At 60.3% G+C, this 16,333-nt stretch overlaps 2 protein-coding genes across 4 annotated transcripts in view; one reads left to right on the plus strand and one right to left on the minus strand.

The window, feature by feature from the left end:
• Window positions 1-14,810, plus strand: part of PFKP (phosphofructokinase, platelet) — a 49,004-nt gene extending 34,194 nt beyond the window's left edge. The window contains exons 14-22 of the mRNA XM_039872413.1: window positions 983-1,053; window positions 2,440-2,527; window positions 3,113-3,265; window positions 8,918-9,082; window positions 10,464-10,525; window positions 10,755-10,866; window positions 11,607-11,706; window positions 14,066-14,168; window positions 14,435-14,810. Coding sequence (XP_039728347.1) covers window positions 983-1,053; window positions 2,440-2,527; window positions 3,113-3,265; window positions 8,918-9,082; window positions 10,464-10,525; window positions 10,755-10,866; window positions 11,607-11,706; window positions 14,066-14,168; window positions 14,435-14,582 — 1,002 coding nt within the window. The 3' untranslated portion in view covers window positions 14,583-14,810. The remainder of the gene's footprint in view (window positions 1-982; window positions 1,054-2,439; window positions 2,528-3,112; window positions 3,266-8,917; window positions 9,083-10,463; window positions 10,526-10,754; window positions 10,867-11,606; window positions 11,707-14,065; window positions 14,169-14,434) is intronic.
• Window positions 10,250-16,333, minus strand: part of PITRM1 (pitrilysin metallopeptidase 1) — a 39,440-nt gene continuing 33,356 nt past the window's right edge. For 2 of the 3 annotated variants that reach the window (XM_039870976.1, XM_039870977.1), the window contains exons 26-27: window positions 16,167-16,269; window positions 15,689-16,097 (exon numbers count right to left, since the gene is read on the minus strand). In XM_039870976.1, coding sequence (XP_039726910.1) covers window positions 16,004-16,097; window positions 16,167-16,269 — 197 coding nt within the window. In that variant the 3' untranslated portion in view covers window positions 15,689-16,003. Of the gene's footprint in view, window positions 15,201-15,688; window positions 16,098-16,166; window positions 16,270-16,333 lie in introns of those variants that run through there. The other variant, XM_039870975.1, reaches the window with a different exon arrangement.

Raw genomic sequence — 16,333 nt, forward strand, 5'->3', positions numbered from 1 at the left:
GGGACATCAGACACTGTCCCAGGCAGACAGAGGGCAGGGCGGAGGCCTGAGGTGTTTAGAGGTTGGAGGGGTTCACATGACTGCAGCGGAGGGTGGGGGGCAGGGGACAGATAGATCAGGTCCTCTGAAGGCAGTCGTGAGGGGTTTGGCTCTCTCTCTGAGAAGACAGGTTTCAAGCAGGAGCATGGCCACGCGGACACGTGGAGAGGGCAGAGGCAGGCGGGGCACAGCACCCCAGTAACGGAGGCCGCGGGTGCGGAGCCTGGTTCAGCCGGGGCTGTGGGGGTGTGGCAAAGGCGGGGCCGATGAGATTCACTTGCTCAGCACACGTGGGGGTAACCGAGGGAGTCGAGAACGAGCCACGTCTGGCCCGAGTTGCAGCCGGTGGACACAGGGAATGTGGCAGGTGCTGAGGTTTGGGGATGTTAGTCTGGGGTGTTGGGGGCGTCAGAGAGAAGGGGCCCGTGAGCAGACAGGTCGTGAGCCAGGTCTTCATGGGGTGTGGGTGAAGGACACGTCTGGGGCGGCGTCAGCGTACAGATGGTGTGTGAGATGGTGACATGCAGAGGTCCCCAAGGGCACAGGTGAGGCACAGAGGGCTGGCGCGGTGGGGGGGTGCAGACACCTGGCCGGCGGCATCTGTGCTGCTACTTTTCTTTTTCAGTTTTCAATTAAAGACATTTTCTTTTAATCTTACGTCCTTTAAAAGTAAGTGATCTTAATTGATTTTCCATCCCAGCGGTAGAGCATGGCCGACTGAGGTGTCCACCCGACTCCTTGGCCGGGGCAAGGCAGGTGCAGAGACACATTGGGCCGCAGGGCTTGGCTCCTTGAGCGGCCAGATGTCAGCGTAGGGCGCTGGCCCCCGCAGCGCCGCGCATCGCACCTCAGCCGCCCTGGAGGCGCCCAGGTCGCGGCTGTTGGTAGAGCCAAGTCCCTTTTTGTCTCTTGTCGACCGTCTCGTTTTCTGCTTGCTCGTTAGATAAAAGAAATCGGCTGGTCAGATGTTGGAGGCTGGACCGGACAAGGCGGTTCTATTCTTGGGACAAAACGGTAATTTCCACCTTGGTTCTGACCTGTTCTCGAGAACAACAAAAAGCATCTTCCAGGGGGGTGGCTGGTGCAGGCGCTGTAGGGGGCCCGCAGGAGGGACGCCCCATCCAAGGGGGCAGATAGCTCATGACCTGTTTCCTCCAAAAATCCCGTCTGTTGATTTGAAGAATCAAATGCTGGGCAGAAGCCCTGTATCTCCTTTGAGGTGACAGAGATAAGTGATGTCACTGAGGCATGGTGACCATCCTGTCAACCAGAATCAGGGCATCCTTGATAGTGGCGTGCTGCCCCTGGAATCGTCCTGAGCAGCCCCAGTGCCGGGGCCCCAGGTTCTGGTGGCTAGAGAAGTGGCGGGGTACGTTGCGCACAGGAATGCCCGCTTCCCGCGTGGCCGGAACGGTGTTTGAACTGGCCACCGGGACCTACCCTGAAGTCCAACTACTTTCCCCTTTGACCTCAGGGTGCAGGTTAACCTCAGCGGTCGCTGTTGTCAGGTTTTAGGTGGCAGGCGTGTCGCTTGTATGTGGGTTTAGTCAGTGTCGGCTCCCACGCAGGTGTGAGCTGGTCCCAGGAAGCCGCCGCACTCTGCACTCTGCTTAAAACAGGACGCCCGTGTCCCCAGCTGCTGGCGGCTTCCTCAGGACGTGACCAGTTCTCCCCAACGGAGTGCTGTCCAGTCCCCGAGCGCCCACGGGGTTCCGGGTGGGAACGCCCCGACCAGAGGCGGGGACACCTGCCAGGGCGTCTCCCAGCCCCCGCCGCCCGCAGTGGTGGCCCAGGCACCATGTGCTTTATGAGCCCCCCAGAAGGCTCTAGGTGAGCTGACTGCACTTCCTGACAATGCTGCAGAGCTTCACTGTGGACTCTGGCAGGGACCTGTCCTCGACGTCACGCCCACTCATGTGCCTGACCACCCGTCCCTGATCATGTTTGCCCCACGGCTTCTCGACCGCCCTGCCCACAGCGCAGACCACTCACGGGCACGTGGGCAGTGAGGGCAGCTGCCGTCAGCGCGACCCCTCTGGTCAGCTGTGTGAAGTAGATGACGAAGTGGGGGAACAGCACACGCGAGTGGGTGTGACGTTGCAGGACCTCGTGGGACGAGGTGCGGGCCCGGAGGCGGCCCTCGCAGCGGCACTTGGAGCGCGTGCGCTGCCCCGGGCGTTGTCTCGGTCCCCAGCGAGGCCATGGGAGTCTTGGGGCGGCTATCGCGCTGCCTCCCACTTTCTTTTGAAAAGGCTTTTTGAGATGTGCCCCCTGCCGTGAGCACTTGCCGTGCTGCTGTCCGCCAGCTGTGGGGAGGCTCAGTGCCAGGCGGCTGGGCCGGTGGGCGGGCGGGGCGAGGCGGGGGTGCCACTGTGCCTGACCACGGCCCTGACTGTTCAGGACGCTTCCTGGGAAACACCTGGAGCAGATCGCCGCCCAGATGCGCAAACACAGCCTCAACGCGTTGCTGATCGTCGGTGGCTTCGAGGTACGTCCCTGGTCCTGGGCACCGGCCGGCTTGGCAGTGCCGCAGGCCAAGTGGTGGCCTGCACGGCTTTACCACGTACCTCACGAGTTAAGGTCCTCGAGTCCCAGTCCCCAAATGCCTTGGACAGCTGCAGCTCCAAGCATAGCCGGTAGCAAGGCTCACCCGCAGGAAGCGACACGTGACCCCTTGGCCGGGGTTTGTCTGTCCAGGGCGTTCCGGTGTCTTTAAGTTGCCAGAACTGGACTGGTTCTCTCCTGACCCGGGAGCCCACTGGCCCTTCAGAGAGGAAGGTAGCTAAGTGGCCAAATCGTGGCTCTGATCCCGCATGGCGGGGCTGCAGGCCTCCACGTGTTTCTGTTGAGCCAGCTCGGCCGTGACGTCCCCCTGGTTTACTCTGAGTGGAGGCAGACGTCCCAGCTGCGTGGGCACTGCCAGTAGGGAACATGGTGTGCGTCACCGCGATGACGTCCCGTGGGGTCCTCGTCACCCCTGTGACGTTACACACTCCCATGCTGCCTTTGAGCGGACCCTCGGCGCCCCTCTGCCCCTCCTTACCCGCCCCCAATGGCCGCGCTTGCCCCACAGGCCTATCTGGGTCTGCTGGAACTGTCAGCCGCCCGGGAGCAGCACGAGGAGCTGTGCGTCCCTGTGGTTATGGTCCCCGCCACCGTCTCCAACAATGTGCCGGGGTCCGATTTCAGCATTGGCGCCGACACCGCCCTCAACACCATCACTGACGTAAGTCTGTGGCCAGCAAAGCAGGCGGCGCGGGCGCTGACCGCACACTGACCACGGGCGCAGCCCGTTTTATCTGCCAGTGCACCAGACACGGGCCCGGCTGTGTGGTCCCTTTGCTTCCAGAGAAGTGTGAACGTCTGTGACCCAGCCCCCAGAGGCCCGGATCAGGGCAGCCTGGGTGCCGTGTCCCCAAGTGACAGCGAGTGTCTGTAGCTCAGGTGGTCGTGGGTCACGGTGTTTTGTGATTTGGATAATCGTTAAATTAGTTTTGCTTGTTTTTTTTGTTTCTGGCTGAGCCAAATTTATTGTAGCTTTTGTCACCTTACGGTGATGCAGCTGAGTCCGATGGACCTGCTTTGGACAGTACCTGAGCTCAGAATTTTGTGATCTTTGACCCGAGTCCACCTGAGCGCTCCTCATCCAGGCTGCGGCCGCCACGCCGTCTCCCTCTCGGGGACCGGGGACGGCGAATTGCCTCTGAAGCGTTAGTGCTGTTCTGTTTCAGGCGATTTTTTTAAAATTGGAAATCAATAAACATAATATATTTTTATCCCGTTTGTAAGTCAGACTTAAAAATCACACGAGAGTTTGAAGACAGGTATCTAACGCAGATGTGTTTGTTTTTCAAATTCGGTATCTAAATTTTTCCAGTAAACTCTCAAGTTTTCTTTTCCTTATGAGGCAAAGAGCTTGTGTTTCTCTAAGGTTTTTTTCTCAAACCCACAGCATCAGCTTTGTGTCTGGTGCTGGTAAATAAAAAAACGCTTTTAAAGTAAAATATAAATGGTAAGTAAAGCTTACCGCTTGTTTGTTGCTTTTGTGAGCTTCCTAAACTCTGTGTAACTTTTTTACTAAAAAGGCTTGTCCTGTGTCATCTGTGTCCCCTCACTGGAGCATCCGTCCCGTGTGCCTCCCTGTTCGCTTGCTGGGCCACTGTCCCCACTGTGCTGGTGACTGTCACTCCTGCTTTCGCTGCTGCTGGACTTACCCTTCTGGTGGATGTGCAGGCTGAGCTGAGAGGCCCTGTCTGCCCCGCCCGGCCTTGTCTCCGTGTGGCTGCCTTCCCTGCCCGTGTTGCAGTCGAAGCAACTGAAGTTCATGCCCCTGCGTGTTACCTGATCAGACGCTGGCGGGGGGCGGGGGACTTCAGAAGGTGTCATCTGCAGGTCCCCCAGGCTGGTGCTACTTCTCTGTGTCATTCAGCCCGCACTTTGGATATGGGGACAGGCCCCCCGCCCTGCAGTCCCAGGACCCTCTGCTGTGGAGTGTTTTTTTCTGGATTGCAAAGCTCTAGAACTTGTGTGTAGTGCTGAAAATTTGAAAACCAAAATATCCGGGGAAAACACTCCCCAGTGACTACCTGCCCTGCTTCAGGGCCCTCTGGGGCGCGTTACGTGGCCCTGTAAGTTCGCTGCCATGTTGGCTTGGTTTCTCAAAGCCAGGCTGACCGGTCACGTAGTGGCCGGTGCTCCCTTGGTGATGGGCCAGGCCGCCCCTGCGGGGTGGGCCAGGTGGTCTTGGTGATGATCGAGGCGGGCGGGAGGGCAGGATGACCGGCTCGTGGGCCTGCCCAGCGCACCGAGGCTGTGGGCACCCGTGTGGGGTCTGCCGTCTGCTGAGCTCCGTGCTGAATCCTAGAGAGAGTGGAGTCCTTGTCGGGAGGTCTGGGTTCAGGCTGGAACTCAGCTGGCCACGAGGAGGAAGGGGACATGCGGGGGCAGAGACCCGAGCTGACTGGACATGGGTGCCCTGTGACCCTTCCGATGTGCTTGGAAGACCCAGGTGGAGTCAGTGCGGCTTCGGTCCGTCCACCTCGCTGGTCGCTCCGAGCAGACAGGTCACCTGCGGCCATGTCCAGATGCCCTGTGACGGTGCTGCAGCTGCACTCTGGGTGAGCCCGGGGGCGTCTCCAGCACCAGGGGCCCGTCTGGTCAGACAACTGGGTGGCTCGCCCCTGGGGGACATCTGTGGAGTCTAGATACTGGGTGTGGGGGTGCCACAGCTGGTAGGCGGAGCCACAGTGCTGCTGACACCCCCAGGACAACAAGACGCCTGGGGGGGGCTGTTGGCCCAGAGTGTCAGAGGCGCCGAGGGCGGGAACTGTGACGATAGAGAGACCGCCAACCTAGAAATCTATGGGTCTCTCTTCGGTGTGGACAGCGCCCGTGTCCAAGGTGGCTTCGTGATTCTGTGACACGTCTCCCCTCAAGCAGGAGATGGGTGGGAGGGAGGGGTGGTGGCTTAGGCACCATCAGGCAGGTGAGTGACGCTCTCGCTTCACCTCCTGATGCCCTGGACTAACCCGCCGCAGGTCCACCAGCTGCAGTCCCCAGGCCACGGTGCCCCCAGAGCCGGCACACGTCAGAGCACGGGGCAGCGGGGGTGGGCGGTGGGCCCAGCCTTCCTCCCATGGGACCCAGCAGCAGGACACTTGGGCATGAGTAAAGACCACACGTGGGCTGTTTGCCCACAAATATCACCGAAGGCCGGCTGTGTTTGGAGTGCCCTGTGCTCAGGGATGGGGGACGGTGGACCTGTGTCATTAACAGACTGTTCCGGTTAACACTCGAGGCAGACGACCCTGCCGTGCGCTTGCGAAGAGCTGGCTTTTTTGACACTGGAGCCAAAACGATTTCACTTTGGGGTCCCAAAGAACCTTGGGGTTCTGAGTTCTCTGTGCTGCTTTGTGTAAGAACTGCAGAGTGACACGCAGGGCACGGGTCCTCCTGACACAGTGATGCACAGGCCCTGGGGTTGCTTGATGGGGTCCCAGCAGGCAGGGCCGTGTCGCTCAGTGCAGGAAGTCACCTGGCTGGCTGCTCCCCTTGCCTCCGGGCTGCCCAGAAGGCCAGCTGTTCGGTCACCACTAACCCCGAAGCCGCCTCCAGCCCTGCTTTGCTGCCTCCTGCTTGCGTCCCCTCGTGCTGGGCGGTGAGCGCCCCTGCCGAAGCCCGACCTCTGGTCCCTGCACCCAGGGCCCCATCCGGTCACCCCTGCTCCCGCAGCCACCTCTCCCACTGACTCACGGGGTGCTTGGCCCCACCTGGTGACAGCAGGCGAGAGGCCGGGCGCCCACTGACCAGCCACACCTGCTTCAGGCTTTCGAGAGCTCAGTCGCGTTTGCCGAGGCGCGTAGCAGCTTCCAGGAGTTCTGCGTCCCCATTTGTGTCGTGCCTGCCACCATTAGCAACAATGTCCCTGGCACACAGATGAGCTTGGGTTCTGACACCTCCCTGAACGCGATCGTAGAGGTAAGAACGCTGTCCCCGTGTGGCCGCTTCCGCCGCCCGGCCCAGGGCCCTGCCAGTCGAGAAGCAGGGGCCAGGTCCACCATGGGGTCGTGTCGCACTCGGCACGGCAGGGTGGCTGTCCACAGCGAGGCGCTGGCCAGGCTCCACGTAGCCTTTGGTCTGTCCCAGCCGGCCCATGGGAGGCCTCAGGGCAGGCGGGCGTGGGCCAGGACAGTCGGGGGGCAGCGGGCACCCCTCTGTGCTGCAGGTGGAGCTGCGGGAGCGCACATGTGCCGTCCTGTGGCTGGGACCTGGTGGCCTTGCGCCTGGGCGAGCACCTGCTCTGCCCAAGCCTGGCCCGCCAGCATCCCCTCTGTAGTGGGGCGTGTCTGCCACGGAAGGGACGTTGCCCAGCAGGTGCCACGGCAGCAGCACTGCCCTCGGGCCAGCCTCATGGCCCGGGTCCATCGTCAGGTGTGCAGTGTCCACTTGGAGGTGGACGCCATCCTAGGCCAGGCCCGCGGGCCTCTCGGTGCCCTGCCCGTTCGCTCTGGCGCTGCTGGTGGGGCGCGGGCCTCAGTCCCAAGTTGGGGCCCCCGCAGGCACCGTTGCAGCACCCGCCACCCACCCCGCCTCCGCCCGCGGCTTGCTCCTTGCACCCTGCCTCTGCCAGCTGTCTGCGCTTTGCAGAAGGGGCCCCTCCTGGCCCTGCCCAGCCACGTCTGGCACCCCAAGTTCAGCTGACACCCCACCTGCTGGGAATCCCAGCCCGTTAATGGGCAGGAGTGACCCCCGTGCCTGGGTCCACGGGCCTTTCTGTCGTGACACCGTTTTGACGTCACCTTTTCGCGTTTGACTGATGTTTCTGGAACGAACGCCAGTGCGGCGGAGAGAGCCGCCCTGCGGCGGGAGGCTTTGCCCCCAGAGCTGGTTCTGGGAGAATCGCCTACCGGCCACTGGAGGGCGCCGGCGTTCCCCCAGCGAGTGAAGGTGGCCTGCGGTCTGGCCGGGCCAGGCAGGGCCTCTGCCCTCGGATTGTCCCTCAGCCAGAGTCACAGCCCCCTCCCCCACCACGCGCCACCAGCTGCCTAGGCCAGTCCCTTGTCAGTGCTGCTTCTAGGAACTGAGTGAGACGCGGCCGAACCAGTGTCTTGTTTTTAGAGGAAGGGAACCCGGGCTGTCAGACAGGACAGGAGGGACACAGGAACGAGGGACGGGCGCCCGAGCTCCACGCACAGGCTGACAGTGCCAGCCGGCTGTCACTGTTCTGACACCCAGCGGCTTCAAGAGAGGCGCGGCCTTGGCTTGGTTGTCAGCGTCACTCAGGTAGTGGGGGACAGCCGAGCACGATGGCACGTTCCATCATGGCCAGATGGCCACGGCGCAGACTGTACTCTGGGTGGGGAGTGAGCCCGAGCCGGACTCGTGTGCACAGACCCAGTGAGGGGCACGCCCCAGACGCAGCGGTGACACGGAAGGCTGCGGAAAGATGCACACCGTGACGGCCTGTGGGCAGGAGGGCCATGGGGGGTGGGGCCCGGCCGCGGGGACCGCCTAGTCTCCGTGACAGGGGTTGTTGAGGGGCCGCTTTAGTCTGGCTCAGTGTCACAGGGGCGGGAAGGATCTCCCTCCCTGTGCCGCCGTGACAGCCACAGACCTGTGCATTAAAGCAGCACACGCTTATTGTCACAGTCTTGGTGGCTGCGAGTCTGCGGAGATGTCACTGGGCGGGGGCAGGGCGTCCGCAGGGATGTCCGCTCCAGGACCACCCTGCCGTCGTGCGCTCTGACCCCTTCCTCACCTGTAGTGTGTGGCGTTTTACTCTAGTGTCACCAGCGTTTGTCCCTGGCTTGGGCCTTTCTCCAGGTGTCTATGAGGCCACTGTGCCTCTCCCAGGGGCAGGGCGTGCTAAGGGTCCCGGGAGGACGGACACATCTGGGAGGACCAAGTGGAAGGGGACGCAGTGGGCGGGTCTGCACCTGGCTTTCTGGTCCTGGGGAAGGGGTGTTACGGGGGGCGGGCCAGGCTGGAGCCGCCTCCCTGCCGTGTTCACGGAGCTCGTAACAGGCCTGCAGGGCCCGAGGGAGGGTGGCCGTCTGCACGGCGGGCGGCTGGGTTGTGTGTATCCCCCAGAGCGTCGATGGCCGGTGTGGTCTCAGGAGCCGGGCTGACTGTGTCTGGGGCCTTGGAGGAGGGGCTACCGTCTGTGTCAGTAGAGGCCTCCACGTGTGGTCAGGTGCAGGGATGGGTGGAGGGTGACCAGACCGAGGTGACGGGCACGTTTCGGGCGACAGCCACACGGTTTTGCGGTGACTCGGGTCAGGGCCCAGACCGGCAGGCTCTGCGGCCATGCGTCACTGGCTTTGCCGTGGTGGCCGCGCTCGGGCCTGCACAGCATGACTGTGTTCTCCTCTGGGGCCAGACGTGCGACCGCATCAAGCAGTCAGCCAGTGGGACCAAGCGCCGCGTGTTCATCATCGAGACCATGGGCGGCTTCTGTGGCTACCTGGCCAACATGGGGGCCCTGGCGGCCGGCGCCGACGCTGCCTACATTTTCGAGGAACCGTTCGACATCCGGGACCTACAGGTGAGTCCTCGGGTGGCAGCCCTGGGCATCCGGGGACGTGGGCTGCAGCCGGCGCCTCACGCTGAGCCCAAGCTCTGCACGGTGACAGCGTGGGCACCCCGCTCCCCAACCCCTGCGCCTGGCCTTCTGGGGTATGTCCATGTCACCATCACGCACTTGGTGGCCACCGCTCCCTTAGAGCGGTCACAGCCATTCGGCGAGGAGACCTAGCATTTCCGGGGTTGCCTGGTGCCTGTGTTCTGAGTGCGGGGATGGTGACCCCCTTCCTGTGGGGGCAGCTGCGGCCATGCCCCTGTGCTGCTTACCGCGTGAAGGGGGGCACGGTGCCCGCTGGGGACGCAGCATGGGCATGCGGCAGTGACCACACCCCTTGCTCTTCTGCAGCTCCCTCCCTTCAGAAAGCAGTTCAGGGCGGTTCACGACAGCCCCCACACCCGCTGTCCCCCACACAGCCGCCCCACAGTGATCACCCGCCAGAGGGGGCGGGCCCGCCCACACGCCCTCCGCACCTGCAGTCTGCAGCCGACCTTGGGATTCTCCTGGTTTCACTGCTGCTTTTAAATCTTAATGTTGCAGATGTCACTTCTTCTAAATCCACACGGGTGTCTGGGGCCCCCAGCTTTCAGGGGAGAGTGAGTGCAGGTGAACTGCATCGCCTAGCCCCCTTGGTGGCGGAGGAAGGGGCTGGGGCATCTAGGGGGTGCTGGAGGCGGCCTGCTCAGGCGTCGGCAAGCAAAACAACTAAATTACAAAACAGTAAATCGTAACCACGCACGTTATGGTTTGGTCACGTGCCCGAACAAAGTTAACGAAATCGTGAGGTACTTGATGTTTTTGCTTGTGAACTGTCACCTTGACCTGCGGACGCCTCCAGCATGACGTGGCACCTGGCCAGCGCCTGGCGTAGCAGACTTAGGAAGTGTCCTTGCTGCCCAGGCTCCCACACATAAACTCTCCTGTTTTGCACATTTCTTCTCAACGTGAGGGTTCCTTTCCTCGGAGAATTTGTGCAAAAGTGAGTCTGTGGGGTTCCTGTTGGCCCAGAGATGCTGGTGAGCACATGCGAACCAGCGTGAAGCGAGGTGACAGCTGCTCCCTTGAGACCGAAGACGGCGCAGTGGGTGTGCGCTTGTTTAGGCCGCTGCACAGAACGTAGGAATAGACGTGTTTAGAGAAAAACCAATTTATTTTGAAGTGTTTCCCCATGAAGCCAAGTCCCACTCACTAAGTAAATGTGCCGGGTAACGTGACCTTGTCATCGTCCTGTGGGACTCGCCTCTGCCCGATGCACGCACCGTCTGGCGTCCTCGCCACCACGGTACAAAGTCCGAGGGCGGCAGCGCTCGCCGGGTCCTGCCTGCCAACGGGTGTTCTCCCCCAGAGCAACGTGGAGCATCTGACGCAGAAGATGAAGACCACCATCCAGAGGGGGCTCGTGCTCAGGTGAGCGCCGCCTGGAGCGGGTGGGGACGGGGGCAGCGGGCCGTGCGACGTACCCGCGCACACCTGCACGGCTAACGGCTGTGCCTTGCGGTGTTTAAGCCGTCTCCAGGCCACCTCTTTGGTCAGGGCGCCGACGGCGGTGGGGACAGCGCGGGGCGTCGGGCGGGGTGGGTGACGCGCCCACGCGCCCCTCTGCCCGCGCCTTGAGCCCACGCCGTCCGTGTTGCAGGAACGAGAGCTGCAACGAGAACTACACCACCGACTTCATCTACCAGCTGTACTCGGAGGAGGGCAGGGGCGTCTTCGACTGCAGGAAGAACGTGCTGGGCCACATGCAGCAGGTGGGCCGCGGCCCCGTCAGCGGCTGTGGGGGGAGGGCGTTTGTACGGAGACGCCCAGCTGGCTGCAGACCTCGGAACTGCGCCGGGGTCTGCTGTGGAACCAGGCCGTGTCGCCCGCTGAGGGAGCGTGGCGGTGCTTGGGCGGGTGGGCCTCAGGTGGGTGTCTCGCAGCGACACTGGGTAGCTGGGGACACTGGGTCAAACTCGGCGGCTGGTTCAGTGCTGGCCTCGCCCGCCACCCACAGCGAGGCATCAGACGGTCCAGTCACAGCGCGGTCAGCACCTCGGGTGCCGGTGACCGGTCCACGCCCCGCGAGCCGGAGCGGGCGGCCACTGCCCTCGCCCACCCCACCACCCCTGTGCCCGCGGGACACCTTGGCCAGCGTTCACACCAGAGGTCCCCGAGTCTCCGGAAATGGCATGTTTTGTAAAAGTGAGCCCACAGAGCTGGTAGGCTCTCGGAGGAAACTGGGGCCCCGGCTGGAGGCTCTGGGGCAGGGAAGACCTCGAGGGGTGACAGTGCCGTGCTGCCTGCCCCGCAGGCTCTGCCGTTCAGTGTCCCCAGACTCTGTCTCGTGTGGTCCTAATGACACAGGAGGAGATACGGTTTGCAAAACGAAAAACCCAAAACCTGAATCGAATTTGAGTCTCTTAGAAAGCACGATGCACACTTTGAACAGACTGTACCCCTGTTCGCCTTGACACTTTGTGGGTAACCACGGCTCCACTCATCCCCACAGGGCGGAGCACCGTCCCCATTTGACAGGAACTTTGGGACCAAGATCTCGGCCCGGGCCATGCAGTGGATCAGCACCAAGCTGAAGGAGGCACGGGGCACAGGTGCGGGGCGCGGAGCCTGCTCCCGGGAAGGGTGGGGTCCCCTGGGCCCTCTGCTGGCCTGGCCCTCCAAGGCCAGCCAGCCCAACCCCGTCCTGGACACCTGACCTGCACTGCGGCTTTGCAGGAACGCGAGGGGTCCTTTGTGCTTAGGGGACCATCTCGTTCTCCTCTGGACTCTGAGTATTGTGTGTCTGCTGCTTGGCCATGTTTATGTTGTGCTTTGTTTACATCACTTTAGAGGACTCAAAAGTATTTTGATTACTTAATAGCAGTTTTTAAGTATTTTGTTCTGGCAGGTTTGTTTTCTGTTTTGTCAGTCATTTTGCAGAACGTCCCCCACGTGTACGCCTCGTCACTTCCTGCGAGGCGCCGTGAGCTGAAATGCTGGTGTCCGCGTAGCCGGTGCTCGCTCCTCTCCTGAGGCTTTCGGCTTTGGTGTCTTTCATATTTAGTTCTTTAATCCACTTCAACCAATGTGAAGTTTAGGGTCTAGGTTCGTTTTTTTCCATGTGGATAATCAATTATTTGGGTGCCATTTATCGAGAAATCCATTCTTTCCCACCCTGCAGTGTAACCTCTATCGTCGATCAGTTAGTTATCTATCTGTAAGCTTATGGGGTTGTTTCTGGGTTATTTGGTTTGTTTTTGGCACGTAGTTCTCAGTCCTTGCCAGTATTCGTTTCGCTGCCACCTGGTGGGGCAGGTGCCATCTCTGTGTCCCACTGGAGCTGTTCCTGGCCTCTCCTGCTGCCGTGCACACGAGATCCCGCTGGATTTGGGGGCGGGGGGAAGGGTGTTATATTTAATCAGTAAGTCATTTAGAGAAAGAATTGACTTTTTTAAAACACTGAATTTTTAATTCATGATCGTTGTATCTCCATAAGCTTAGACGTTGTTTTACTTCTTGATTTTTTAAAAAATATATATTTGCATATGCTACTTATAACTAATTTTTTAAGGTGATTTTTCAATCAGCAACTTTCTGTGTGTGTTAATTATAGTGATTATTTAGAGACACGTTCTGCCTTTTGGGTTCCATGTTCACATACATCAAGCATCTGTATGTGAGTTTTGGTTTTTTTCCTGCTGCCTTTTGCATCTGTCGACTCCTGTGGACACGTCCTGGATGGATGTGGCGGTGGCAGAGGCCCTGGGCTAGGCAGGGCCTCAGAGCTCGTGGCCGCAGGTGGCATTGGGCCATTACCCGCCGATGTCCACCACAGGGTTTCAGTCCTGAAGGGTCTAAGTTTTGCTTTGGGCAAGACGGTCGTCGAGGCCTCCCTAACAGGTTTCCTGGAGTCGAGCCCAGCTGGCCTTCCTGGGGAGCCCTCGCGCCCCCGTGCATCTCCGTGCTCACTGTACCAGCTTCCTGCTTCGGCCACTTCCCGCTGGTCCTGCCCTTGTCAGCTGTAGCTGCTGGGTCAGGCTTGTTCCAGCTATGATGTCTGGGAGGTTCGCGGGGGTTCCCCTCGGAAATAATTCATAAGGCAGGTGTTTTGATTTCTGGGCATTTGGTAAAACCCCCACGCTCTGCAGGCAGAGCTGACTGCTGACGTTCTGTACTGTTTATGCAACTACTCCGGTTGTTTTTTGAAATCATTTGTGTAAGTTACCTTTTCAAGGAAATTTTCAAGTTCATCTAAATTTTCAAAGTTTGGTGTGAAAATTTTCACAATCGCCTCTTTCCTTTTGGATGCCGCCCCTCGTTCCGGGTTTAGGTCACCTGTGCTGATCGGCATTGCCCCCCGCAGTTTTCTCCATCCGTCTTATCAGCCGCGGGTGTTTGTTAATTTCATTTCTAGCGTTTGACTTACACAAAAACAGTGATGTAGTTTCAGCCTGATTTTCCTCTTCGTAAAGTGGACCTGGATGCTTTCTGCTGTTTGTTTTCTACGTTAACTGCTGCTTTTGTATCTCTTCCTATTTTTCGGATTTACTTTTCCCAGTTTGTCAAGGATGCTTACTCGTTACCTGCAGCTGCTCCTTCTGCGCAGCCAGCTGGCTTCCTGTTAGCAGCATCGTGCTGCAGCTGTCCTTCCCGGTCCCAGCCCGTTTTCCTGTCCCGTACTTAGCGAGCACTGCCCTGGCGTCTGCCAGGTGCAGGCAGCAGCCCCTCTTGGGGTGAGTGTGGAGTGAGGGCAGCCCGTCCCACCATCTCTGCCCCTCTGCCCAGGCCTGAGGGGACTGTCAGGCTGCTTGCTCTCTGCCCACCTGTCACAGCCCCGGGGAGCCAGGCGTCCACCTAGAAAGGTGTGAGGAGCATGAACTGTCATTGTCCCCCAGGACCCTGCTCCCCGCCTCAGCGAGCCTCGCTGCCCTCCTTCCTCTGGCCTCCAGCCTCAGGTCATGTCTTTTACAGGGAAAAGATTCGTGACCGATGAGTCCATCTGTGTGCTGGGGATTTCCAAGAGAAACTTTCTGTTCCAGCCCGTGGCGGAGCTGAAGAAGGAGACGGACTTTGAGTAAGTACATAGAGCATCACAAGTCTAAACCTTCCTGCCGTTAGACTGGGTGACAAGAGTCCCGAGTGACGGGGGCGGTGCTGTCACAGTTCCTGCAAGGAACTGAATGATTGTGGGGAGCAGGTCAGCTTAGTGTTTTAAGGGAACCAAGGTAGAAGACAGGAGCCTTGTGGAAACGGGGCGGGCTGCAGGAACCTGGACCCGGGCCCTGTCCAGCTCCGTGGGCGCGGGCCTCACCCGGCCACAGCCTCCCATCTGGTCCACAGGCACAGAATCCCCCGCGAGCAGTGGTGGCTGAAGCTGCGGCCCCTCATGAAGATCCTGGCCAAGTACAAGGCCAGCTTCGAGGTGTCGGACTTGGGCCAGCTGGAGCACGTGCCCAGCCATGGCTACGGCGAGCCTGCGGCTATCTAGACGCGGCCGACCACACCCCGCCGAGACGCCTGGACTTCCTGGTCCCGCCCGTTTCTGGAACGTTATTTACCTGCACTCTGTGAGGCCCATTGGTGTTGGCCCCTGTGCAGCCCCGTCCCGTGCCCCTCACGCCCTCGCACCTTGGGACTCCGACGGGTCATCTCCTGCTGTAAACCGCACAGCCAGTGCAATTAAACGTTTGGCTCAAACTCCAGCCACAGTATTAAACCGTCTTCGTCTTTTTTTAGTTGGCGTTCAAACCTCAGGCTCTGGGCGGGTCCGTGGGCAGGAGCCAGGGCGTTTTCACAGGGACCATGCCCCAGGCTGCATGCGGAGACAAAGGAGGAAGGGCCACACCGTGACGCAGCAGATGTGGGACACGCCGAGTGCGCGCAGAAAGGGCCCCGGGCCAGGACAGCAGTGAGGGGACCCAGCCAGGTGTGGCGGCGAGCCGACATCATAAGCGTGTGCCGCAAGGCAGGGCAGCGGCCGCCCTGAGGTCCCAGGTAAGACGACCTCCTGGAGTGAAGAACTTTTCTGCCTCTTTTTTCCAGTCTTTGCTCTCAAGTCTGAGACGAGAAAGGAACCAGCCTGTCCACCAGCCATAGGGATGGGGTCCTGCAGGGAAGACGGGCGTGCTGGGTTCCAGACCCCGCCACGCACACTGCAGTCGTAGGTGTGGTGTGCGAGGCGATGCGTGTAAACATGCGGAACAGATCTCAGGCAGAAATCCTTGGCCGCTGAGGAGCGCTGAGCACGGGGCCAGCAGACTGATCCGCCAGGGCCGAGCTCAGCGAGGTCTGCCCCTAGGCTGTGCAGGGACTGGGGACCCGATGACAGAGGAGGGGACAGCACTAAGTTCCCTGTCTGAAAACAACGCAAAGTGAGTACCAGATGACATGGCCTTCGGTAGGGACGGGCAAGGCAGCACGCGGCCCCAAGCTGCTGCGTGTCCTGCGTCCAGTCAGAGGCCTCCTGGGTCCCTAGTGACCACACTATTTTATAGCTCAAGGCAGATGTTGGAAAAACCTTTGCTAAAGCAATTCTTAGTTTTTGCTAAAAATTGAGGAACATGAATAAATGAACAAAGCGCCATTTAAAATGACTAAAGCACAAGTTAGGTCAGCGGTGCCTTTTATTTTTAAGTAAATACTCTAGGATGAGTAGAACACGCGTCCCCATTACTAGAAAGTCCGCGGTGCATCTCTGGCGCTGAGGCCCGCACCTCTGTCCTGCTCACGCCAGGTCCCTGCCCTGCTGGGCAGCACGTGACTCTGGCAAAACTTCCAGAATGATAAACGATCAAGATATTCGGAAAAGACCATCGCTTTTCTGACCTCTCAAAGTAAATCTGACTCCATCTTGCTTCTTGGGGGCCGGTGACAGAGTCTGGGCCTGGCGGGGTCTGTGGGGTCTGCCGGTCACTGTATCACCCACGACGGGTCGCTGGCGGTCCTCGCATTCTCAGGCCCCAGCAGAGCCAGCCCGTGAGCGCTCCCACCAACACCCAGGTACCTGAAAGGTGGGCAGGGGTCAGGGCGGGGCCACAGGAGGCACTGTCAGGGTGCCGCAGGCCGCACTCACCTGTGGGCCACGTCGATGAGCGCCCCACGGTGCACGGCGAAGAGCTGCTCCCGCTGTGCCTGCCCCATCTCGTCCGTGAGGCCGTACAGGAAGTGGTCCAGGCCTGGAGGAACAGCGGTGACGGGGGCTACCTCAGCGGCTGACCCTGTCCCGACGGATGCCTTCCC

Source organism: Pteropus medius, unplaced genomic scaffold, assembly GCF_902729225.1.
Source record: "Pteropus medius unplaced genomic scaffold, Ma_sr-lr_union100, whole genome shotgun sequence".
Classification (NCBI taxonomy): Eukaryota; Metazoa; Chordata; class Mammalia; order Chiroptera; family Pteropodidae; genus Pteropus; species Pteropus medius.